This window comes from Pholcus phalangioides, unplaced genomic scaffold (assembly GCF_987345545.1).
Source record: "Pholcus phalangioides strain wild (caught in Gottingen) unplaced genomic scaffold, Ppha-v1.0 ptg000024l_1, whole genome shotgun sequence".
Classification (NCBI taxonomy): Eukaryota; Metazoa; Arthropoda; class Arachnida; order Araneae; family Pholcidae; genus Pholcus; species Pholcus phalangioides.
The window spans coordinates 1,199,724-1,225,368 of NW_028301616.1; the positions used below are offsets into that span (position 1 = coordinate 1,199,724).

Genomic DNA, 25,645 nt, shown 5'->3' on the forward strand with positions numbered 1-25,645 from the left:
TTTTGCCTTTATCATTGTTCTTTATTTGTGATTACAAAAATGGTGTGCCCAGCAGTTTTGATCACTTTTGTCACACCACAGTCATTTTCTGCACATGAGGGCTAATTAGACCAGTGTAACATATCACCCTTATAGGCTCATATGTTCCATTTTTCAGTATTCTCAAATCACCACTAAACCCATAGCAATTGTAGCAACACTAATTGATCCCCAGGAGAAGACCCAGTCGAGTCAGGGGATTTGTGAAAGTATTTATACAGTTTATGCATTAATATCATATTATTTCATTGCGTTGAAATATATATCGGATGGAATGAATTACATTTTTATTTAATACCTTGTCTCGCAGGCAGAGGTACACATGGGCTTCCGTTCTGTCATATTTCCCTGATCTCAAATCGCCATATCCATGTAAACATTATGGAGAAGAGAAGTGTGATAAACTTCCTCCATGTTTTTGTTCATACTGTTGCCACAGAGAAATGTATTAGTGTTATAAAAATAATTCATTCCACATGCCCGTATGCAAATCAGTTGAATGGCATCATCAATTTTTCTATGCGCTAAAACCAGCTGTACTCCAATTGGTCCAAAGATAAACCCGTTCACCTCGAGTATAAATAGTCAGAGCAGACCCTACACCGCCACATTCATTCCTGCAGTGTACGTTCAGAGCAGCTTCAGGTATAGAGCAGTAAAACTCTTCACCATAACGTGCTAATATTATGTGACATGTTGTTCCAGTCTACTGGCAATGTTTGAATAATATTTTCAAGTGAAGTACATCTTACTACTCCGCTGGTCTAGGCAGTCGGTAGTTATTAATCATGATTTCTCGCATTTATTCATCTATGATTTCGTATGTTCTAGTTGTGATCAAGTGGGGTTCAACTTGAATATCCGGCGTCCTCCTGAAATGTGATATGCCTCTGCTTGTCTACAAATCGGTGTTATACGATTCACTTGGCATCTGCTGTGAATAGTGATGGCCATCATCATTTGGTGAGATCATTGAGATCTGTTGTGTTTTCATCTAACATTCCAGTATGATATGGACATGGATGTACGCCATGTCCTTGTTATGCTGATCTCTTGATCGTGAACTGCCGCCATGTGAAATAGATTGATTTTCTGATCGTTGTCTGGCTCAACAGAGAAATCATGCTGCTTTCGCTGATTCTGAGGATTTTTATCGACTTTTAAACCAGTGAGATCGTTCTTTTGTTATATGTAGAGATCATGGTTGTTATGATTTAATGGTAATGTAGAAATAACTAGAAACTAATGTAATTTAATCTTATGACTTATGTGTAAATAAATGACTTAATATGAAATTTGTCAATGTTTTTCTTGAGTTTGCCTAAAGACTTATCTAGTGGATGTATGAATCTCGGGAAGTAACTGACAAATATGCTGTACCAGCACCTACAATTTATTGCAGATTCTGGACGGTTAACCCCTCAATGTAGGACTCTCTGTGGTAGCAATCTTTTTCTGTAGTCACGTTGCCATTTCTGTTGTACCTGTAACATATCTATAGATCCCAGGCAGAAAAGGTCCTGATTTAGTAACTTTCATGTAAAAATAATAATATATACTGTGTGTTTCTGTGTCCCTTGGGATTGGTCTGATTGTGTGCTGGCGATCGCGGCCGATCACTGTTGCCAATTTCAGATCGTGATATTTTTGATAATTTGATAAATTATGTAAATTATTTGACCTTGAAGCCTACTGGCTTTTTCGTCACGTGCAGCTGGGAATTTCCCCCTTAAATACGGTCGTATGCTTTCACGATAACTTTTTCCTCAACTACTTGAACTAGATTTAAATTACTACTTACTCTACCACCCAGGTAGTTTTATTGTTCTCGGCTTAGGTCGTAAGCTAACTTCTAAAAAATGCTGTGAACTAGATAAGCGATGCTAATGTTCCTGGCTGGTCTGGTCTAAATGTTTTTAACTAAATTCCATTTTTTTTAAAGAAAAATCAAATGGCTGCCGCTCCTGATGTGGTGAAACCCCCGAGAGGTTTCAGGGTATCCTGCCTATGGACTACTGATGATGACGCACAGTTCTTCTCTGCCTTCCGACATCTGTGGTGGTTTGATCATCATGCAGATCACCAATGATTTGTAGATCTTCTAGTGGACGCTGATTGCCAACGACCTGAACTTCGGGGGACTCTGTTCCTTGCTTCGTTCCCTCATCTTGGCTGAACTTGTCATGTTTACTTCCTGAACTTAGCTCCTGGGTTCTCAAGAGGAGATTGGATTCTCTGTTGATAATAGACTGTCACAGGTGAGATAACAGTTTGAATGAACTAAATCTTTGAATTGAGATTTCAATGAAATAATTTGCCTTGAATCAAAATTAACTAAAAGTTTAAATTGTAAATGTAATATCTAAAAATATTTAATGAAATAAAGTAATTGAAGTGAACAAGAACTTGTTTGTATTTCCTTCTTGTTGTTTTGCTTTAACTAAGGATATTTTGAATCGGACATGTAATCCCCAAGGGAGGTTACATACCCTCGCGTCAAGAAAGTTTCTGACAAGGCTGAACTGAGTATCAAACTTGCTGTACCTCTAAACATCCTTTTGGCACTTTACGCGAGTATCTTATTGACCTGGCCTACTGCACCCATGACCATCAGTTGAATTTTGGCAGCTTCATTAATAAAGTTAACAAATATCACAAAATTACTCATAAAAAAACTTACATGTTGCTGACACCTGTGTCTCCCCCCCCCCCCCCACTCCAATTTATTCAGACATTACCCATGGATAGCATAACAAATAGACCAAAAATCTGTGCGATGGCTATAGTCATTATATACCCACCATTGATGCAATTGGCTATGAAACGTCTCATGCCCAGGTGACTAAGGACTTTCTTAATCAGAAATTCATCAACATAATATCCATATTATGTGCACAAAGATATGCAGATGTGCAAAGTAGTGTGACACATTGTGGATCTCAAAAATAATCACTTCAGAGGAAACATTATCACAATTATAGTAAAATAACTAAATAAACTCACCCTGATAAAGTTTGTCTGAACAAAGTCCAACTGAAAGCGAGATGGCATGCTCATCAGTTTGAAGTTATCTGGACTTTCACAACCTTGAAGATAATTGTTGAAACGTTCAATGTTATGCAGCTTGATAGACTCAACAGAAGGTACACTAACAGCTTGTATAAGTTCAGGAGGGGCGGGGATCTATGAAAACAGTGAAAATATGTGGTTACTACAAATGAAAAATAATGTCAATTATACATTAAGCCCATGTGACAAAAATACACAAGTATATGTTACAAATACATAGCACAAGTCCCCAAAGCAGAATGTTTAGCACTGTTCTGTGACGAGCCCTCAGCTGACTGGAAATGTTCTACGGTAAAAATCCCCATACATGTAATAATGTTTTTTTGCACTTTTTCTTAAAATTCTTCCAAATTGTTCTGCAGTAGCGCTAATTGTTCTGCGACGTATGTCACAGATTTTGGCACTTTCCGCTCTGGGGGCACAAGTACACACCAAACTACAAGTATAGGGTGTCTGTAATCAAAATTTGAGCTGTCTATAGCCTCGACTACATATCATAAAATTATGACACTCCATGTAGGGATAGAAAGAATTTTCAAAACCAAAAAAAATAATCGAAGCAGAGCTTTTAATGGGGGAATCACAGTGGTCTCAAGAGCTTCACCAGTAAAGCATGTTCTTGTAAACTGAACCTCATACTCTTTAGTGAAGCAAGAATGTAAATTGTTCTGCTGGGAAATAGTTAGATATATGCCCTGCCATGAAGCTTAAGCAGTCTGGTCACGTTTACAAAAGCTCAACATGTTCATTATAATATGCATAGAAAACATACTCTAGCAGTGAAAATTGGAACTGATTTTTTTTTTCTTTTGCTTTCAAAATTTTTCTTTTATTTCTTCATAATTCTCAAAGTTTCAAAGTTTTCCTATCATTAGTTGAAGCTGTTGACAGCACAAAACATGCCAACTTTAATTTTAGACACCCTATCATCATCAAACATTTTTAATCCACTGCTAGATGAAGGTCTCTTCTAAAACTTTTTCCATTTTGCTATGTCTGATGCTTTGTTCTGTCAACCTTTTCCATTTGACTCCAGCCACTTTTCTGACCTCGTCGATCCATCTTGCACGAGGATGCCTTCTTGGACATTTAATACCACGGGGTACCAATCTAGAATACTTGTGGTCCATCTGTTGTTTTGTCTTCTTGCAATATGTCCAGCCCATTTCCATTTTAGATGTTTAATTTTTTTCCATGATATCATATACCTTTGTGTGGTTCCTTATCCAAGTGATTCGTTTTCTGTCTCTTCTTGTGATGCCTAGCATACATCTTTTCATGCTCCTTTGCGTTGTCTGTAGCATTTGTCTTGCTTGTGAGTGTCCATGTTTCAGCTCCATAAGTCAATGCTGGTAGCACACACTGGATAAACATTTTCCTTTTTAGGTATAGTGGCATGTGACTCTTCAGAATTACACAGTTTTTGCCAAAAGTGTTCCATCCAATTTTGATTCTTCTGTTTATTGCATTAATGATTTTGTTGTCCATGGTAATTTCTTGTCCCAGGTATACATAGTTTTCTACTTCTTCTATCTCTGTGTTGTTGAGCAAGATCGTCTTCTTCAACGTAAATGAGTTGAACATGACTTTAGTCTTTGGCAGATTCATTTTTAAACCCACCTGAATACTTGCCTTCACAAGTTCTTGTATCATTTCTTCTAGTTTGTCTGGATTACTGCTGATAATAACAATGTCGTCAGCAAAATGCAAGTGGTCGAGAAATTCTCCATTTATTTTAATTCCTTCCTCATCCCAATCCAGTTTCCTGAATACTTCTCCTAAAACAGCAGTAAAGAGTTTGGTTAGATAGTATCACCCTGTCTGACTTCTTTCCCAAGTTTAATCTTTGCTTTTCCTTTATCCAAACGAATTGTTGCAGTTGCTTTATCATATATTTTCTGATGACATGATGTAAGTCTTCTCTACATCAATTACAACTAGAGCTTTAACAGCAGCAGATGTGAAGACAGAGTCAAACGCTTTCTCAAACTCAATGAAAGCCCTACACACAATGGTAATTCGTATTCCTTGTGTGTCTCTATAAGTTCCCTGATTGTTTGGATGTGATCCATTGTACTAAATTCACTTCAAAATCCTGCTTGTTCTTTTGGTTGAGCTTCCTCCAATTTAGATTCAAGCCTATATGTCAGCACTTTGGTGAAGATTTTATAAATTATCAATAGGACACTGATTGGTCGATAGTTCTTGATATCCTATTTTTCACCCTTTTTGTAAAGCGTTATTCCAATCTTCAGGCACATCCGATTCTGCGAGACAATTTGTGAACAAAGCAGCTAGCATACTGTGCAAATTCTTCTCCTGCTTCTTTGGGTCTATTGAAATCCCATCTTCACCTGGGCCTTTCCCTTTTTGCATACATCTTATAGCCTTGTAGACTTCCTCTTTCATCACAGATGCTACTTGTACAAATTCTGTTCCATTTTCTTTTCTTTCTGCTCCCTTTCCTCTGTCCCGATCCTGTTCTTCATGTTTGTATAGAGTATTATAAAATTTCTCAACACAAAATACTAATGATTTCATTTCCATCTTTTGTGATAGTTCAATCTATCCTTTTTAGTGCGAAAATTTCCTTTCTCCCAACACAGTTTTCACTTTACTGATTTTAAGCTCCTATTATCTTCCTGTGCTTTACAATATCAGAATTAAACTTCCTGACATCCTCTGTAATCCCCTTTCGTACCGTCATACAAAGTTCTGCATATTCCACTTTTGATTTACGGTCATTCTTTTTAATCTGAAATTCTCTCCGGTCTTTCACCAGTTTCTTTGTTTCTTCTATTTGCTTCACCAGTTTGATTTCTTTTTCTCCAGCAACTTCTTTTAGGTTAGTGGTTAAAGTTCTGTTCATTGTCATGACATATTGTTCATCCTAGGTGGTGTTATATAGAAAATCAAATTGGTTCTTCAACTCTAACTGGAATTTATATCGATGTTCTTGAAGTTTTACCATATCAGTGACAGTTTTTCTATTTTTGATAAGTTTCGCTCTTTCCATTCTAGTGTCAAGCCTTATTCTACATCTAACTAGTCGATGATCACTTTCTGTATTGAATTTGTTGAAACACCGTCTTGGATCATATGCTTCTTATCAGATAGGATGTAGTCAATCTCGCTTGTTGTTCCAGTTGGGCTTCTCCAGGTCCACTTTCTTTAGGGTTTCTTCTTAAAGAATGAATTCAGGATGCATAACTATTCACTCTCTGCAAATTCGATGAGTTTGTTTCCTCTCGTTTCACAGACATAACCATGACTTCCGACTGAGCTTTCACCATTTCTCCTCTCTTCAACTCTAGCACTGAAGTCACTCATTACTATTTTGATATGATGGTTTTGTTTACTATTCATCTTGTCTAATTCTTCATAAAAGCCTTCTACTTCTTCCTCAGAATAGCTTGTTGTTGGTGCATAGATTTGTATAATCTGTACCCGATATCCATTTGATATTTGTATAACAAACCTTGCAACTCTATCAGATGTACTGTCCAACTCAACAGTGATTTTTCCACTTTTTATGAATGAGAAAACCTACTCCACTGGTTCTTTCATTATCTGTTCCTCTGTAGTAAAATACATGTCCACTGGCAAAAAAATTCAATTGTCTCCTTTTCTTCTTACTTCGCAGATGTCTAAGATGTCCCAATTTATTCTTTCCAGTTCTTTCAACTCCTGCAAATGATTTTCTGAAGAAAGAGATCGTCCGTTATATGTGGCCAAGGTCATCATCTTATGGCAGCTTGGTCCAACCTAAAAGATTTTTAGCACCCTCTGTCTTCATGTCTTGCTGGTCGTTGCCATAACCAGGGACACGGACTGCTGGAGACTGAGGGCCTTATGTTACAGACAGAGTTCATAAGACATCCCGTATAACTATTTAAGTCACTGACAAGCAATAATGGACCGGTGAAAGCAGCTGGTCAATTTTGTGGGCCTGTGGAAATGAGAGAAATAATTTGAAGATCGTCAAAAAAGAAATGGAAGAAACTTCTGATGGCTAAGACAAAGATGAAAACTAATTATAGAGATGGTTTATTATTTTATAAATATAATGTATCTGCTGTATAAATTGATCTCAATGCTTCATGGACTGGCAAGAAATTCTCACGGACTGGTGCCGGTGTGTGGAACAGCGGTTGAAGAATATTGTTAAAAAGAGTTATGGAGAGAAAAATGGTATTAATAATAGAAATCTATCACAAACCTCATTCTGTTCGACAGATTTCTTCAGCATATCACCTTTCAATTTCAAACCGTCTGGTCCTAATTTCTTCTGCTGTTCTTGTACTCGCTCTTTCTCTTCGTCAGCCATTTGCTTTGCCAGCACAGGACTTGGACAACCGTGCACCTGAAATTCAATTTAAGAAATCATACATATGATTGATGATGTACATGTGAATACTGTGTTATAAAGTGTGGTCTTGTCTTCGCATAAATGTGCTTCTATTTAAAAAAAATTATAGTCCTAAAATTGATTTGAAGACCCAATAATTAAAATTTTTTGCTCAATAAAAATTTTTTTGACAGAGAAAAAGTAATTTTTTTAAGGAATTGTGCATAAATATTTATATAAAAGTTCTTTAAACAAATAAATTCCACAGGATTTATAAAATTGAACAATGAACTGAATTGTACCAAAAAAATCCCTTGAAATAAATTTGAAACTATTTATTAGGAATTATTCCCAGAGATGGCACTGTACTCTAATTTACTTACATTCAGGGACCCAGGTTATTCGCAAAATTTGGGTTTTCTTTTGAGTGAAAGTGGATTCCTCTAGAAAAAAATTGGAGCATTGCGCAAATAATTCTGATGCTTATCTTCTGATTAACTCTATTTATATAAATCCTTGTTAAGCGATATCCTGGTGGAATGATTTTCTTCTCCCCTCCCTGATAGTCCACAACTATAACTTACCACCATTTAACTGCCACATATTTTCGCATCTGAATATGGGAGCTGTGTAAGATGTATACATATTTGTGTTGTAGGTCTGTGCCATCATTGTGGCAACAGAGCTTTTTTCGAAGAGATAGCCAACTCAAAGTTGGAAAAGCTAAAAAAATCATATTTAACCAATTACCACTGTGCAAGCATTCACAATCTTGTAAGTACAAAGAAAGTTTATGCCGTACAGACGCTTGAATGCCGGTAGATATCAACAAAGGTACTGTAACTTCTGATGTATATCAGCAGGGAAGGGGGGAACTCTCAAAAATCAGAAAATTCAGTATGTGGGTCCTTCATTCAGGGACATAACTGGATATCTTGTCATCTTATTCTTCTACGACCAGGGGGCTATATAAATACAATTCGATACAATAAAATGATTCATTTATATATTTCAAAATAATAAAACTACTTCCCAGGATTGAGTGATCATTGATAGGCGGTAGAAAGAGGGGGGGGGGAAAGAAAGGAAAAAGTTGGGGTGGTTTATCCTATCTTTTTTCTCCTTCTTGGGACTAAGAAAGAAAGCGTCGAATGTGATGCGTAAACCAAATTTCGACATGCTCTTTTCTGGAATTCCAGGTATGTGATGCAGTATAGCGTGTCAGCAGCATATTTGATTCCATTTAAAATTAACATGCAGCAACTTGCTCGTGAATAAACAGTGTTAACTTGAAAATAAAACATCATCATAATCAATGGAAGCAAATTTTCGAACTTACAAACACATGGTTTCCATCAAGAAAGTACTTTTTCAAGAGCAAACGCCAAAATTCTTCTGATTTAGCGGCCATTTCACGTATCAGTGGAATTTGCTTCAGCCTCAATTCCAGCTGTAACATAAAAATAATGCAATAAATTTTAAGAATCAGATGTCAGCATAGCCATTCACACATAGCCCTTGGAATAAATGAGGAAGTGCCCAAGTTATTAAAATTAGGATTTTAGTGCTTACTGGATGCAAAAAAAGACGGGTGACTCTCAGTCATGATTGAATTTAACAAATTTTGCAACACATTGTGCTACAACTAGGTTTGACAAATCGAAAAATTATTTAGGCACAGTCATTTTTTATTTTTTATTAATAAAAACCGTCCAAAATAAACGGACGCACACATGCTGATACAATATAAAACAAATTTTTCTTGTTCGCTAACTGCAAATGAGTAACTACACACATATAAAACTTGAGGGGCCAGTGCTAGTTTTTTAGTCATCATGATGACCTAGCATCTGGGATTTGTCAATACCTGTGCAACAGCGTCATTTACTTTTGGGGCTTAATCAAAATAAATCAAAAGTTTTATGAAGGGATACATTGTCCATTTATACAAACATTATTTTTTCTCTCTTCGTATTTTCCATCAAATATCGTAAAATATGTAATTTTACTGTAAACTCTAATTTAGTTGTATGGTTTTATCGTAATTGACTGAAGACAAATAAATTATGTTATATTTGTAATTGCATTTTCAATTGGATTGCTGTATTTTTGAAATGGCTGACATCTATATTTGTTATGGGCATCTTTTTCTCAGCCTTTCGCATTGAGCATTTTGCGTGTTGTGGTGTATTTGTATTTATAAAACATATTTAAAACTGAAATTTAACCACAAGCTCTAGTAAGACTTTCTTTCAATCACATCTGAGCACAACTCAGGTCTATTGCCATGGGCAATTTACTACAGATTGAGTTGAGCTGGATGTGTGAGAATGTGAAACTAATGGCCTGAATACGTATATAGTTTTGTGAATGAATCTTTCAGGGTACCATCTATATTTCAAATTCTAAGTGAAGTGTGATGTTTGAATATTTGTACTGTTGCAGGCTTGCTGCTCTCTGTGGCGAGACTTTTTAATGGGGAGATCAGCTTGCATTCACGCCTCAAAGTTGGGAGCACAGAAAACCGACTTCAGCAGACCACCACTGTGGCAGCAGTGGGGTAAGACTAGTAAGATGTACCTTGGACCCTACATTTTTTCTATCTCCTCATCAATATCACAGGAAACGCTATAAAAGTGAGTTTAAGAAATTTGTTATTCCATCGCTCCCACTTCTTCAGCAATTTTCTTTCCTCATCATCTGAACTCAAGCCACCCCGTAGGATCCAATATTATAACCATAGTTTCTATTGCACCCCCTTCCCCAGACAATTTCAATGCCCCTAGGGAGTGAAATTGCTTTTTTGGGAAACACTGCTGAGTACATCAAAATAAATACAAAACAAAAATTGCATATGGATACAAATGACATTCCCTATTTCAATTTCAGCTTTAAATAGTTTTCTTCACTTTCATGGTTTAGTTAGAAGTCAAGACAATTATTTGCTCTTTCATTTGAAAAGGTGATCTAAATGAGTTACATTTACATACAGTAGTCTCGATAATCCGAAGTAAACAGGATCGAGACCACCTCTCAGATTACTGAAAACTCATATTATCCAAAGAACAATGGCAATCAACTTTTTCTTTGGGGGGGGGGGGGGAGGTGACTAGACTAATGTGTATTTGTACTTACTTTTACATATTTTGTTCTTAATTCAACGGCTTAGTTTATTCAGGTTAGGGCTACCAAGACTGATGGACTCTTTATAGGGGTTCTCATAACCCAATATAAAAACACTATTATTTTTTTACATTTAAAATTCATCATAGAGGAGCCTGTGAAAAATTCTGGCATAGGAGTCCACCAGAGAATTAAGATCACTTCACTTTAAAACTAAAACTACTTGCATTTGATGGAGGAATAAAAAAAATGAAATGAGTTCTTGGTAGAAAACAGAAGAGGAAGGATATTGAAGTTTTGAAAAAATTCAGCACCTCGGATTATCTGGAAGCTCGAACTTTTGAAACTCTGATTATTGAGACTTTATACTTTTTTTTTCTTAGTTTATACAGTAATGACTAGGCAAAAAAAAATTGTTTCATGCACTCACATCTTCATTGGTTGAACCATACAAGAAGTCTCCAATCAACCCTGAAGCCAAATGCTTGTGAGTATTACTTTCCATCTACAAACAAAATTTATATTAATAGAGAATTTGAACACAAATAAGTAAGAGGAAAACTCCCAATTTCTGTGCATTAGAGGGTCATTAAACCTTTGCTCAAACTAACAGTATATCAGCTATAAATTACACAGCTTAAGAGAAATAGATAAGACCTGTATAAATCAAAACATTTAACACATGGCGATCCTAACAATGAAAGTAAATAAAGTGAGAATAATTCAAATGCAATATGCACCATTTTTAAGAGAAAGGGCAAATTTCAATGAGCTGGATGAATAAATACAAGATTCAACTTCTGATTCTTTTTTTCAATTTCAATCGAAACGTTTTTTTTTTTTCACAGAAAGTATTTTTTTACAGGTCTCGCTTGATATTATGTAATAGTTCAACAATATAAGAATCCAAAGAAAAATTGCATGTACTTACACTACACAATTACTACCCCAGAACACAGAATGCAATTGATGAAAAGAGGTACAAAAAATTATAAAGGGTATGGATATTTACACTAGTGAGAATGTACAGCTCCTTCTTATGTATAATTACAGCCATTCTTTTCATATCAATGGCTTCAGTTCCATCTGCAATGTCTTTTAAAACTGCCATCAATCTAAATAGCGAAACAAAAATATTAATGGATGTCAAATGATATGAATATAGGTACATGTGGCAAAGGAACAAGCTATTATATTGGTCATAAGCTTTTTCAAGTCCATTTCAAGCAAAAATAATTTTGAACTCTTTTTTGACTGGAGCACTTGCAGTGTTAGAATTATCAACTAAAATTTTCAAGATTCAAATTCAGCTGAACTATTTCTTTTTCTTTATTCTTTGAGAGAAAGTGTAAAAAATTTTTTTTTTTTTTCAGATTACAAGATACAGATAATTTTTTTACTTCAGGATTAATAAGGATAGGTTTCTGTCATTTCACTTGATTGTTTGAGTTGAACAAAAGTACCTTCACACAGTTTGAGACCAGTTCCAAATTATTAAATGGCCATTCCCCCATCATACTTCCCCCAAAGGTTCCTGTGATAACCACTCTACACAGTCACATACTTCTTGTGCATTGGTCTTGCTCTATCATCTTTCTCTCCCTCAAGTTGAAGCAGTATCTTTAGTGAAAATTCCCCAGAGAAATGTTTAGAACAAGGATGTTCAACCTTTAGTACTGGAGTGCGAGCCACTTCATTGCTTTAAAAATGGGTAGCAGCTCACTTAATCAAGTGATCTGGGAGAGTGTTGCTGGTCACTAAGTGATCTGTAAATGTGTTGTGAGAAGTTTGAGTGAGCTATAATTATACTGCAGGTCACTTGGGTGATATGTAACTGTGTCGCAAGTCACTTTCGTGATCTAGAATTGTGCTGTGGGTCACAGGAAACTTTTAAGTGATCAGTAAACATGCCATTGGTCACCTAAGTGATCTGGAAATATGGCATGGGACATTTGTGACCTGTGAACAGATGTGATCTGGAACAGCACAGCAGGTCATTTAAGTGATCTGTAACAGCACCACAAGTCATTTAAGTGATTTAAAAATATGCTGCGAGTCGTAAATGTGCCGTGGATCACTTAAATGATCTGGAAATGTGCTGCGGGACACTTCTGTGAGCAGTACAGAACGTGTAACAGGAGGGGTTATCAGATTGCAAGTGGAAACCCTGTGGTGGGTGATCATGCACCCTAGTTAAAAGAAAATGTTATAATAAATATTTGAAGTGTGGTTTTTGCATGAATATGTGTTATACATAAAATAAGTACAATTATTTACCTTCATGTCGATGGTAGGCTGCGGACTGCCGTACAGTTAAAAAAAAGAAAAAATTTAAAAATCAATTCCATCTTTAATAGGCCTAATGTTGTTGGCCCTGGCCAGGTAATCAATAATTACATTTGCATTGACTGAATGTCATGATCATCCAATATTGTTATACTACGTAAACATATGTAAATCAGATTATATCTGTTAGACATTTTATGCTAATTTCAATACCACAGACCATAGAAGCTGATTGGTTCCTGCGATTAGGTATGATAGGGAATTTCCTCTTTATACACAAGCTGTGTGCTGTGTAAAATGGCATTTCACTTCCTCTTGTACTCTTTCAGTTGTCATGATCTGAAAGTGCATTTAGCACTTCCTGATCCTCCAGATTATTGTGGAAGATGTGATAATTCTCATCCTGGTGGCTGCCTCTCCATCTTGGGCTGGGGTGATGACTAAAAGGATGTAGTTCCTCCTCTAAAGTTCTCTTAGATGTCTCCATTGTGATAGAGCTTCTCTCCAGCTGACGATAATTACGAGCTAACTGCTCTACAGGCCTTCTCTTCCTGAGCTGAATGCTGACACACTCTTCCAATAGTGGCACCTCTAATAATGTTTCTTAAAATGTCCATGGAAAGGCGATGTGGATGGATGGACTTCCTGATTCTGTGTGGCAGTGGTTCCAGTGACGGAACAGACTTCCTGTTTTATTCTAGTCAGACTGCAGCTTATCTGGTGAAATCTAACTGATTTACAATACTAAACTGTGATATTTTATTAATGCTAAAACTTTTAAAATTACTATGTTGTGTTGAATAGAAATCTAAATTGTTCATATAACTAAAATTTAGTTGTAATGAAGGTTTCAAGTGGAAAAATGTGTTTGTTATTCTCTATTGCCATCCCCCCCCCCACAACGATTCAATTATTGTAAAAAAAGGAAATTAACTGGGAATGCACAACTGGCTTAAACATCACATCCACAGGTCACTGAAGTGATTAGTAAATGTGGTGCAGGCCACTTAAGTGATCTGAAATTGTGCTGATAGCTGGTTGAGAGATTCAGAACTGTGCCGTGGGTTACTTAAGTGATTTAGAATTATGCCCTGGGCTGATCAAGTGCTTTGGAACTGTGCCGCATGCAACTAGAGTGATATGTAGACATGCCACAGGGTCACTCAACAGATCTGTTTATATGTCACCAAGTTCTTTTTTACAAAATTAGGTTTGAGGTCGCAGGCCTCATCAGATAATTCTGAGGGTCACATTTAGCCCATGGACCATAGGTTGAGCATGTATGGTTTATAAGATGCATGTACCATTTAGTAATAGTATCTTCAGTGTGGAGAAAATCTTACAAGAATTTGTTGGATATCAGAAAATGTCTTAACAACCTGGTGGGCTTTCACCTTTTATTACTGTTTTTAAATATAAAATGATTGTAAAGAACTCTTTATATAAAAAGTAGATCATTCAAATAAAACTCTCCGTAAGACATCAGTTAATGCAATTTTGATATCATAAAAAGATTGAATATATAATTTAATTCAGAGAAAATAAGTGTCCAGAAATAGAAATGTGTTGAATCTAATAATATACATTAACATATTTAAACAAATGAAACATTTATTTTTTTTTTAATTTATAAAAAAAATTTATATTTTGTAGAATTTTCATTTTTACTTATGATTGCTTGCTACTATACACTGACTTATTTTTGATAGCATCAAGTTTCTTCACAGGAACATTTGCAAAATGTATGTAAACACAGGACACAGAGTTTTCAATAAGTGTGTGATCCACCTATTAATAGAATTGAAGGGGAAAAAGGTGAAAATATGCACCAAATATAACAGAAGCAATAAATTATTTATAACTAATAATTGAAGTACGAGTAATAAAATCTGGAAGGGGGAACACTGAATTATGATAACTCGTTATTTCTTATTTTGTCAAGTAATTCACGAACAGCGTGTTTCGGAAGACAGGTACAGGGTGATTCAGAACTCATGGGTAAAAATAGTGAACATCTAAAGAAACAATTTTTGTCATACAAATGTATAGTGGTAATGCAAGCAGTAAACTGTTAGGCAGCTTTATTATTGAATGCATAAAGCACTGGTATTGCCAGTCACTTCCATCATGGATTGCTGAAGGAATGGATGATTTCACGAATAAAGAAAAGACGATCGACATGCATTTCATGTACAGTACTGCAGATGGGAATGCTCTTGCACCTCGAAGCCTGTATTAGGAGCGTATTCCAACAAGGCGCATGCCAGATCTAAACACTTTTGAGGAATTTCATTGCCGTCTGTGCAAAATACAAGCTCAGACGCGCCAACTTTTGGAATCCAGAAATCTGGAGAATATTCCGAGAGGGTGTACCCCCCCCCCCCCCCGCACTCATAGACTCGATCAAAAAAATTTTTTTTTCAATCATCAATTAAGAAAAAGTTCCATTCCCCCCCCCCCCCAGGCAGGTTCTGCATTGCCCCTGAGCAGAATATAATTCAATGTCAGTCTTCCCATACAGGATAGAGCAATCACATCTGCATACTGTTCATAAAGCATATGTTTACTTTCATGGATGCTATCAGTGATTGATAATCTTGGGTATATGAACTCTTAAAAACAGTTTTATATTTTACTTCTGACGACATATTTAATCAGAGGAAACATTTAAAAACTTTGAAATACAAAGTTGATGATGAAAAACTTATTTTGTTTACCGCATGGCTTTTAATGGAATACAATAATGACTATACAGGAATTTCGGCAACCAATGTCATCCTCCATGATAAATGATTGGTGATAAATGCTAAGTAAACAAAGTCCCGTCTTTGCCAGTTGCGTAAATGTTTAGTTAATCTCAGTTGCCACCAAGACTTTTTTATGGCTGCTCGATGGAAATGACCACAGCTGCACTCTATGGGTGTTTTCCCTAACGATGACGGTAGTGATTGACGTCACCACAACACAAAAGCTTGCGAAAAACCTAATTATCTGCCAAAATCTGGAGTCTTCTGCCTAAAGCCGGAGAGTTGGCAGGTCTTCAAGCTCTTTTGTCAACACCATGTAGAATGATGGACTTTCCTAAAGTGTGAGGACACCACAAAGTTTTTGTGTTGCACAGACACCAGTGCAATCTGTTCATTCATTCAATCTGGCATGTGCAGTCTTTGAGCTTCCAGGGCAGTCCTGTTCACAGCACAATGAGTGAAATGCATGCCAGCCTTCTCATCCAATAGAAATAAGTACAAAAAAAAAAACCACTTTATGTGTTCGATGACAATGTTGTTCAATGGTTAACTGCTTGCATTACGACCATGAATTTTATAAATAAAATTGCTTGTTTATATGTGTTTTATCATTCTAAGAAGTTTTGCTCAAGAGTTCTGAATCACCCTATATATAAAACAGATAAAACATATGCAATGAATACTCCCAACACCAGCCACTGAGGGAAACAGTGAAAATGTCAGTTATTGGGAAGTTACCATTAATGAGAGCTTAAGTATTCTCAAGTTTCGATCCAAAAGGCAAGTTTATAATTTCATTTAAAATCATAAATTTTTAAACTAATAAATTAAAAAACCCATACCTTTTTAATATTAAAAAGAACAGAAAAAGAAAAGAATTACTCAAGGAAGGTTATAATTCATTTCATTTTTTAATCGTATGCATCTTACATGAGTTTATGATAGGTTACACAACGTAGGTTAAAAAATCTGATTCATGATACAACGTGCCAATGGTCATTACTTTAAAAACTTTGCATTGTGGGAGGGAGAAAAAATCAGCATAAAATAATTTTTGTAAAATACTAATCACACAATTATAGTTAACTCACACTGCTACATAATGGCTCAGGAATTTCCACAAATTCCCTCTGGAGAGGCGAGATTGATGTATCCATCAGATATGCCATCAGAATTTCAACAGCAACTTGAGTATGATGGTCCTAAAAAGTAAAATTCACCAATCATATAAAGAAAAATTGTTGGTTATCTAAAACTCTCATATCTCTTTGCATTTGTAATCAACACAGAAATTGTTGATGCAATAAAATGTGCACAATTTTTCATTTTTTATTGTAGTAAACATCTATTTCCCTCCCCCATCCTGTCAGGAAAACATCCCATTATACATGTGCATTTATACCACCAGATTATGAAAGTTTTTGACAGTGAATCCTCTTATCTTACTGAGATAGTCAGAGATATGTTTATAAATATAAAAACACCTTTAAAAAAACACCATGCACACACCTTAGCTTCTGAAGCCCTCCAACCAGCAATGACTAGTCCAAACTCATCCTCATCACATGGGTATTGAACATTGAGAGACGCAGAATCTAGCAATGGAGGAACTGGTGACTGCCAAGGCCTGACAAATGGTGGCCGTTCACCCTATTAAATAAGTCCATCAAAAGATGATTAGAAGAGTTAATTTGACTACAACATTATTTTAACCTTTTTGATGACTTTTCTTGTTATTTTTCACGATAGAAAGGTTATCACCTGAAATAAAGAACTTTTAGTAGTTATAACTTTTTAAGTAATTTAATCATCAATCGTGTCCAAAGAAAAATATAAATAATGTAGGAAAAATTTACTGTATAGTCCTCCGACCACGAGACGAATTTTAGCTGCGTCATGTCACGTCGAATGATTTTATTCAATTTTTTTTTTTGGTAAAACGATTGCACATCGAGAAAAGTTCATCAGTGACTGAGCTTTCACGATTGGCATGTCCTTCTAGGATAAAATAGAATCGTTTGACGTGACATGACGTGCCGTAGCCAAATCTCATCTCGTGGTAGGACGACTATATCTTCCCTTCCTCCCACCCTGTTAGCTGGCATGCTGTAAAATTTGGAGGTGGCCATCAGTTTTTTCAAACCTTTATTTGGCGGTGTTGCTCTCAGAAAAGTAATATGGTTTTCTTATATTTTTCAAGCGAAGGCATTTTAAACTTTGAGCTAGTTTCTGCATCGATGCTTATAAGTAACTCCTAAACATTTGATTTTTACTTGTGAACTGTATGTTAAGTTTCGACAATCGTCAGCAGAGGGCTCAAAAGTACATGTATCTCTTACCTTTTGATAAATCAAGCAAGAACAATTGTTGACCCTAAGATTTTGAAGTGAAATATCACATGTGGAGGAGACATATATTGATGAGTGTTCTTGAAGATCAGTTTTCAAATAATAAATGATATTTTTATATTATTCCAAACTATGTAATTCATATGTATTTTATGTGTTGCCTGTAGGCAACACTGCCAGTTACAATCATGATAGTCAGGTTATAATGCAATGTTAAAGCAATTTTGCACAATATTTTCTGTCGCTTTCACCTGCAAATATTAAAACAGTGTTTTATAAATTTAATAATGATAGTGATTGAACATGCTTCTAATACAGACTTTTAAGACACTTCAAAAGAAAACACAAAAAAATTTTCTGAATTTTAAACCAAAACATCTGGGTCTTTTTAGGGAAGAAAACTCACCCATGAATGCTTTTAATAGGCCTACTTCTACTTTTATTTAACTGCACATACACTTCGTGAACATTCCCTCTGAGGAATCTCTACTGAATTGGTGTATGCCAGAATGTGTTGAGTTGTGCGGTTATACGTGTGAGCAGAATAACTGACTACAGTCGAATCCCATTATAATGAACTCCAAGAAACCGGAGAAATCTCTTCGTTATAAGGAAATTTTGTTACACAGGAATTCCAGGTTTTTGCATTGTTCCTATGCCAACTTATCTGGGGGAACAGAAAAGTATTCGTTAAAACAAGATTTTCACTATAACGGTATTCGTTAAAACAGGATTTGACTGTATAAGCTTGGTATTTTTTTATTAGCTGATAAATACTTTCAGATTTCAGAAAGTGAACTGCCAATAACTGGTTTCTTACAGACATGTGAACTGATAAAACTCACAAAAGCGAAGAAAGAGCAGAAGAATGCCAGAACATTTGATTGGGTGAAGCAAGACATTTCATCAAATCTCGCCAACTCACCTGAAATTTTTTGTTCCATTTTTTGTTGGAGACAAAACTGCTCCAGATGATATTTTGACATGAATCTTGTAAATAAAATAGTATATATCCGATTTATCCGTATTTTGGAATACAGTGCACAGTGAACGATCACTGAATCAGATCACTTGGTAATTGTCATGAGTGCAAAGAAACAAACCACAAGTCAAAAAATTACTAGGAGTAATTTCAGATAATCTTATGAATGCTAGCCAGAAAAAAAAAGCTGTAGGCAATCTTTGGACTTGGAACCACAACCTAAGAAAAATGCTACCATTCCTTACACAGGACAATCGATGATTCCTATGACCACTGGCTTGAGCATGGGGCAACGGGCATCAAGGGGACGATGCAGATTATGCGAAAACGTGTACTCCCTCTTTCTCTCTTAACTGTGTTTTGCTCAAATAGTAAAATCATTTAGGGTTTTGTGCCACATAAGAACTGTTTCAAAGCTACCTATATCAAACTGTAAATTTTTTAAAAATGTGTGTATCTTATTGTCTTCAAATATCCAGTGGTACCTAGAGTATATTTTTTTTACGTCCAGAAAAACTTGAATTATGCAAATACAAATGCCACAACAGGTAAATTGTCCAACGAGGTGGCTAAAAAAAAAAGTTGGACATTATTATTTTTTCGTTATTTTGCCAATTTTGCTTATAGGCAACATTTGTTTTGTTTTCCTATATTTCTACTGTGCTGCTTACCGGCAACATCCCTTTTTTTTTTTTTTTTAATATTGAAGATAATTTTTTTTTCTCCATATAACAACATTCAAGTCACCTCTTACTCTATGTAACTCGTCAAAAACATTTCTGTACATATATCTATGTTTGCCAATTAAAGGGTTAATGTGTGAGTCTGGTTAATTCTTGGCATGCCAGAAGAAGGAAGGGTCAATAAGAATCACAGAATACATTCAAAAGACTGATAACAGTTCATAGTTTATATTAAGAACTGAATAGATAAGTGAATAAGAAAATATTTTTCATACAAACATACATACTTCACATGGGAATCTGATAACTGCAATATAAATTAAGCATTTATTTATTGCTCCAACTTAATGTTAACATAATATGAAATACAGATACTGGATTCTGCATGTGCAAATATTAAAGAAATATTGCTTTTGAGTAAAATTATATTTTGCAATGAAATTCTTTAATTTTCTGTTCTGCTCATTCCACTCTTTCATGCATGATCAAGGAATACAAAAATGCTTCACAGTTTACTCATATTTCCTTTGAGAATACATGTAAGCGACATAAAGGACTATGTTTACTACCAGACAATTTTAATCAACTAGGATTTACAGTGGTAAAAACAAAATTGAAACTAAAACTTCCTAAACAAAATTTCTAAAACCAAAAGAATTCAAAATGCAGAGAAAAGACTGGGTTCAGATCGGCCAATTCCATCAATTATTAGAGTCCAGATATTTAACACACAGCAAACGGGGTACTGAGATCTCAATCCAACAAACTGTTCTTCAACTTTCTTCACCTACAGGAAATTGCCAAGGGTGAAGTCCTTTGCCACATTTTGAAAATGGAGGAAAAGAAACGGTGTTCGGATTACTTTTCCTTCCCTTTCCTTAGTCTAATTCAAGTTGGTGAGAAAATATATAATAAGGGGAGGGGAAAACAAAACGAGATAAGGGTGTCTGTATTAGAATTATCTTGTACTTAAGGTAGCACTATCACGCCATTTCTGAGCCTAGAAAATAGAATAAAAACTTCTACTGTAGCAGCTGAAAATCACTGCATAAGACATGTTAAGAATTTTCCACAATCTGTGACGCAATTTTTTTTGGCATGATGGTCTCCCTCATTGTTTCTCGGCATGGCAGTTAATGCGGAGGAATAGGGTATATAGAAATGCATTAACAGTGACAAATTTTATTTTTAAGATTTACTCTTTAGCCAAGTGTTCAAAATGAACAATGAACATAAAAAAATCTGTTTGAAGAATTCTAGGTTATTTTTCTCCGCACTGAAATTTCCTGAATGTAGGTCAACAAGATATAGTGAAATCTCATTATAATAATATTCTGTGGACCAAGAAATATCATTATAGACTTATGAGTATAACAAAAGGAAGCATTATCATGACTTGGAACCAAATTTATAATGCTGTTGGTACAACTAGAAGATGCAAATATAAAAACAGATTGACAGATGTAAAAAAAAATCATTTTATGGTTTTCAAATCTCTTAAAAATATATACAGTGAAACCTTGCTGCAACAACATTCAATATAACAATGAATCCTTCTGCAATGACATTTTTTCATGTCTTGTTTGAAAATATCTATGCTCTAATGTTAAAAACTACTATCTCTCGATATAATGGTAATCCCTCTACAAAGATATTTTTTTCTTGGTCCAAAGGATATCATTATATCGAGGTTTCATTGTAGTTACACAGAAATTTATCATGTTCATAAGGGCATCATTGTATCATGGGGAATTTAACATTAGAGCAAAGGTGATTCAAAAAAATTTTTAAAAATTTTTTTTCATTGTATAGTAAATTTTTACTCTATTAAAATTATTTGAGTTTCATTTAAAAATTCAAGTTAAAATATTTATTCAACATATTTAATTATTAAACTAAAAAAAACTCAAATTAATTCATGGCTCAAAACTTTTACCTCTCTTTTGATCTTTGCTTCTATTGGCTGCAATACTTTAAAGACATTTTCAGCTTCAATTTGGCCAACGATTATTACAGTCACATTTTCTGGGCGATAAAATTTTTTGTGAAATGCCTTGACCTGCATTTAAATAATGAAAATTTTATTCTTACAAAACGATACAAATATTTTCACTATCATAAAATAATAACTTTTATTGGATATTTCGAACAAAAGCAAGTATATAAATGTACAGTAAAAACTTATTACGTAACGAAATTATAGGCTGTCTGTTTTAATGAAAATCTAGCTTATAACAAATAATTCTTACAAAGGAGAGGGGCGTGTAGTGCAACAAAGGATCCATCAATAAAAGGGCAGTAGTTAGCTATATAAAAAGTGTTTATTATTTATCAAATAAAAAGCAGCCTTCGGGTCTTGTTCATCAAAACTGATTCCTCTCCTCTCTGCAGAGTGCCACGGCAGTCTCCTGCGTCACAATTTTTTCTACTTCTAAGAAGTTGCTTCCTCGTTATCCAAAAGCTTTTGGCAAGTCCTTGAAAAAGTGTATTGTTTGATTAATTTCATGGCATCAGCAAAGTTGCAAATCATGATTCAAGTGTTGTATGATCTTAAATTTTGAAGATTCTGTCTTCTTGCCTTCCTCATCAGTGTGTAACATTATTGGGTTTAGATCCCTTGTTTGGGAAATTAGAGTTTCATGAGAAATTATTATTCCTTTTAGATTACTGGGATGTCCGGCTATCGAAAAAACCACCCAAGGGTACCCTCTAGCATCCCCCTCGAGCCAGTTAAGTTTGACAAGTTTGGCAGTCAGATGAAAATGGGGCCAGAGGTTGGGCTGTCTACATCCCACCTAAATTATTCTACCATTGGTATATCTAATAGTACAATAGTATTTAGTGATCACAGGGAAATGACATCCTTGGTTTTGTTACATTATTCATTTTGTTCATTGTAATGTATGAATAACTGAATTGAGTGAGTGTTTGTGCTCACTTGCTCCCTGGGTGCGGACTTCTGTCTGTGATAATATTTTCATTATGTAATATAGGTCTAATGACTCACTGGGTGAACCTGAACAATTCCCCTATTTGATGTTATTCTTATTGCCTTATTGCCATTAGTGTTTGACACTAATCTTCAGTCTACGGCTGAACGTTTTAAATTCAATTATGTGGCAATAGTAACAAGTTGAATATTTACAAACTCTATTTCCAGCAGGTCTGGATGTATTTTAAAGTGGCCTGAAACTAAAATATATTCTATTTTTCAGTGTTTTCTTACGTTCCTGTTTTATTTAGCGTGTTTATTTTTTAACTTAGTTGAGACAGTGTGGCATAGCTGGTTACACAGACTTTTCTTATACAAACCAAACATTATAGTGACTGACTGGTGCAAGTCCCAAATGTTTTCATATAATGTTTATCCTGCATATAATTATCAATTTGAGAAAACAAGGGCTTGATAAATCAAAAATATTTAGGCTCCAGTCAAATTGTTTAGGAGCAAACCAAGTTTTTGGTCAAGAACAGTCCTAAATAACATTTTCTGAGATTTGATTACGTCTTTCAACATGAGGGGGTTAGTGTGTAATGAATTCAGAAAATTTTATATCATCTGTGGGCTCAATTTAGTAATCTAATCACATATAGAAAATTTTACATGCCAATGCCAATTTTTTAGTCATGATGGTACCTGGGATTTGCCAAACCCTAGATATAATAACCACCCACTATAATGTTTGTGTTCAACAAAAAAATGGGGAGTCGTTATAAAGTGTGTTGAATTTACCATGCAAACAAAAAAATGTGATTTCAACACAATAATTTTGATGATAGGCTAAATAATAAGTGAATGATGTTTTTATCATTGGTTCTTATGTCCATATTAATGGTTGAAGCAAAAAAAAAACCCTTTATTGATATTATGCTTTGTGAGAAATTACCATTATGCTAACTGTGGTAGAAAAAGGTTTATAAGGAAAGTAGGAATTCAGGTATATCTGCATACCTTCTCATTAGTAGTACTTTCACGTAGGTTCTTCAAGCATCCACCGGTTTCAGACTTGTAACCACAGTGACCAGGATACATAGCTCTCAGCAAACCAAAGTGGCATTTATTTTCACCCCTGTTCTCATGACATTGCATCTCACAATAAATAACACCGCTATCTTCCCCTTCACCGTTCACATGATGGACTTCGGTAGTGAAAGCAGCATCCTAATCGAAAGAGGCAAGTATGAACAAAGTAAACTGATCAAAAAAAAAATTTTTTTTTCAAATTCAGTTTAGTCATTTGTACACGATTATTTATTTTTCCTTTTGTTATTGTTCTTAACTACAAAAACTACTACCTAAATTATTCAGAATAAAGACCTAATATAAATTCATTCTTATTTTAAAAGAAACCCAAAAAATATTAGGTTGTCCCAAAAGTTTAATTTACTTAGCAAGTAAAGAACATGCACAATATTTGTATAAATGACACTTTTTCATTGAGCGAACATGAAAAATCAATTAACATACAGTGAGAGTAGGATAGAATATGTGGTCTACATAGATAGGCAACAGTTTCAGGAAGCCTTCTTGACCAGCGGTCACCATCGTGTAGCACGTATGGTCTGTGTCTGTCCAGGCATTTGTACCAGAAGCGAGGCACCGATTAGAAAGCAAATCCAAGACACCCTGCAAAGGTAAAATAACTCCAATTAAATTCAAATGTGATAGAGTTACGTTGTGGGCTATTAATTTAATGATTTGTTACTGCAGAATATCTGTAGTCTGGGTACTTTGCAAAGCACCCAACTTCTTTAACCGGCCAATGTCAAAGTCTGTCTAACACGTGAAGAGCCCAGACTTCTAACATTAAACACAAGAGATTAACAAAAAATTAATAACCGATAATTGATAATTACGCAAAAAATTAAAGCAAAAACTTCAGTAATATCCTAACAGTTTGTTTAATTACCTGTTATTACTGCACTTAAATCAAAATCACACAACAAAAAAATTGCCAAAGCCCAAAAACAGAACAGACCTAATCAAAATGGGTTGCATGGTTACAGCCATTTTGCTGATTGGACAAACTGATGCTGGCCATTTGGAAAATTTTGTCTTTTCTTTGCCAAAATAGTACATTTCTTTGTGGTTTGACACAATGGCGACAACATATGCATGTCACATCATTTTGGGGAGGGGAAAAACAGTCAAGAGATTTTTGGGAACATTTTTTTCCTCAGAAAATACTTTTTTTTTGCATCACGGTCCAAATTCAAGAGATGGAACTTTTTGGGGGATGGAGTAGAAATTGAGAGGAGGGGGGGGTGTTTTAGAAAATCTGGGAGACTTGGCAGCTACGGATGTACCAAAAGATGTCCATTAGCAAGCTCTGATGAGTTGGATTTTGGGAGTTTCATCCCCACATTTGTCTCATATTAACCTCAAATACAATGGATTTTGACAATTCACCTGTCATTGCTTTGATTTTAATCCTAAAATCAATACGCTCACAAATTGTGGCACTCCTGACATAATATCACAATTTCTTAAATTAACTTTTCAAAATCATGGTGTATTGAAATCACGAAAAGTGAGGGATATTTGTGTTTTGAAATAGCAATATACAAGAGTTCTTATATTGGCGACTATTTAGTTATCGAAGATGCAATATTATACATGCATGGTTTTTTATTACATTAACCTTTCCCTAATCCGGCACATGTCAGACCAGAGTGTGCCAGATTATCAAAATCACCAGGATAACTGGAAGTCAATTGAAACAGCCCATTTAAATAACAAAATTCTGTGCACAGACTCACAGTGACATGTTTTCCTCTTTGATGTTCAAAGAAAACTTGCCTGAAAAACACAGGATAATTGGATGGGCCAGATTAATGAACAGCTAGATTACTGAGAGTCTACCGTATTGCAAATAGATATGGTCAATTGCATTGCTTAAAATGTTCAGTTGTCAACACAGAAGCCGCCATCGATGCTACTCAATCTGTTGATGATTCACTTCGGATGTTAATGAAGAAGGGAAAAACAGTTCAAGAGGAGGGAAAACATTTCAAGCTGA

General features: G+C 35.1%; 1 protein-coding gene across 3 annotated transcripts in view; it reads right to left on the reverse strand.

Moving 5' to 3' along the window:
* Window positions 1-25,645, reverse strand: part of LOC149068544 (uncharacterized protein C05D11.1-like) — a 54,562-nt gene that overhangs the window by 14,146 nt on the left and 14,771 nt on the right. For all 3 annotated transcript variants that reach the window (XM_089251362.1, XM_089251363.1, XM_089251361.1), the window contains exons 4-14: window positions 24,094-24,252; window positions 23,578-23,787; window positions 21,562-21,684; window positions 17,122-17,262; window positions 16,704-16,814; window positions 14,562-14,653; window positions 11,592-11,694; window positions 11,010-11,084; window positions 8,796-8,906; window positions 7,328-7,471; window positions 3,043-3,222 (exon numbers count right to left, since the gene is read on the reverse strand). In XM_089251362.1, coding sequence (XP_089107488.1) covers window positions 3,043-3,222; window positions 7,328-7,471; window positions 8,796-8,906; window positions 11,010-11,084; window positions 11,592-11,694; window positions 14,562-14,653; window positions 16,704-16,814; window positions 17,122-17,262; window positions 21,562-21,684; window positions 23,578-23,787; window positions 24,094-24,252 — 1,449 coding nt within the window. The remainder of the gene's footprint in view (window positions 1-3,042; window positions 3,223-7,327; window positions 7,472-8,795; window positions 8,907-11,009; window positions 11,085-11,591; window positions 11,695-14,561; window positions 14,654-16,703; window positions 16,815-17,121; window positions 17,263-21,561; window positions 21,685-23,577; window positions 23,788-24,093; window positions 24,253-25,645) is intronic.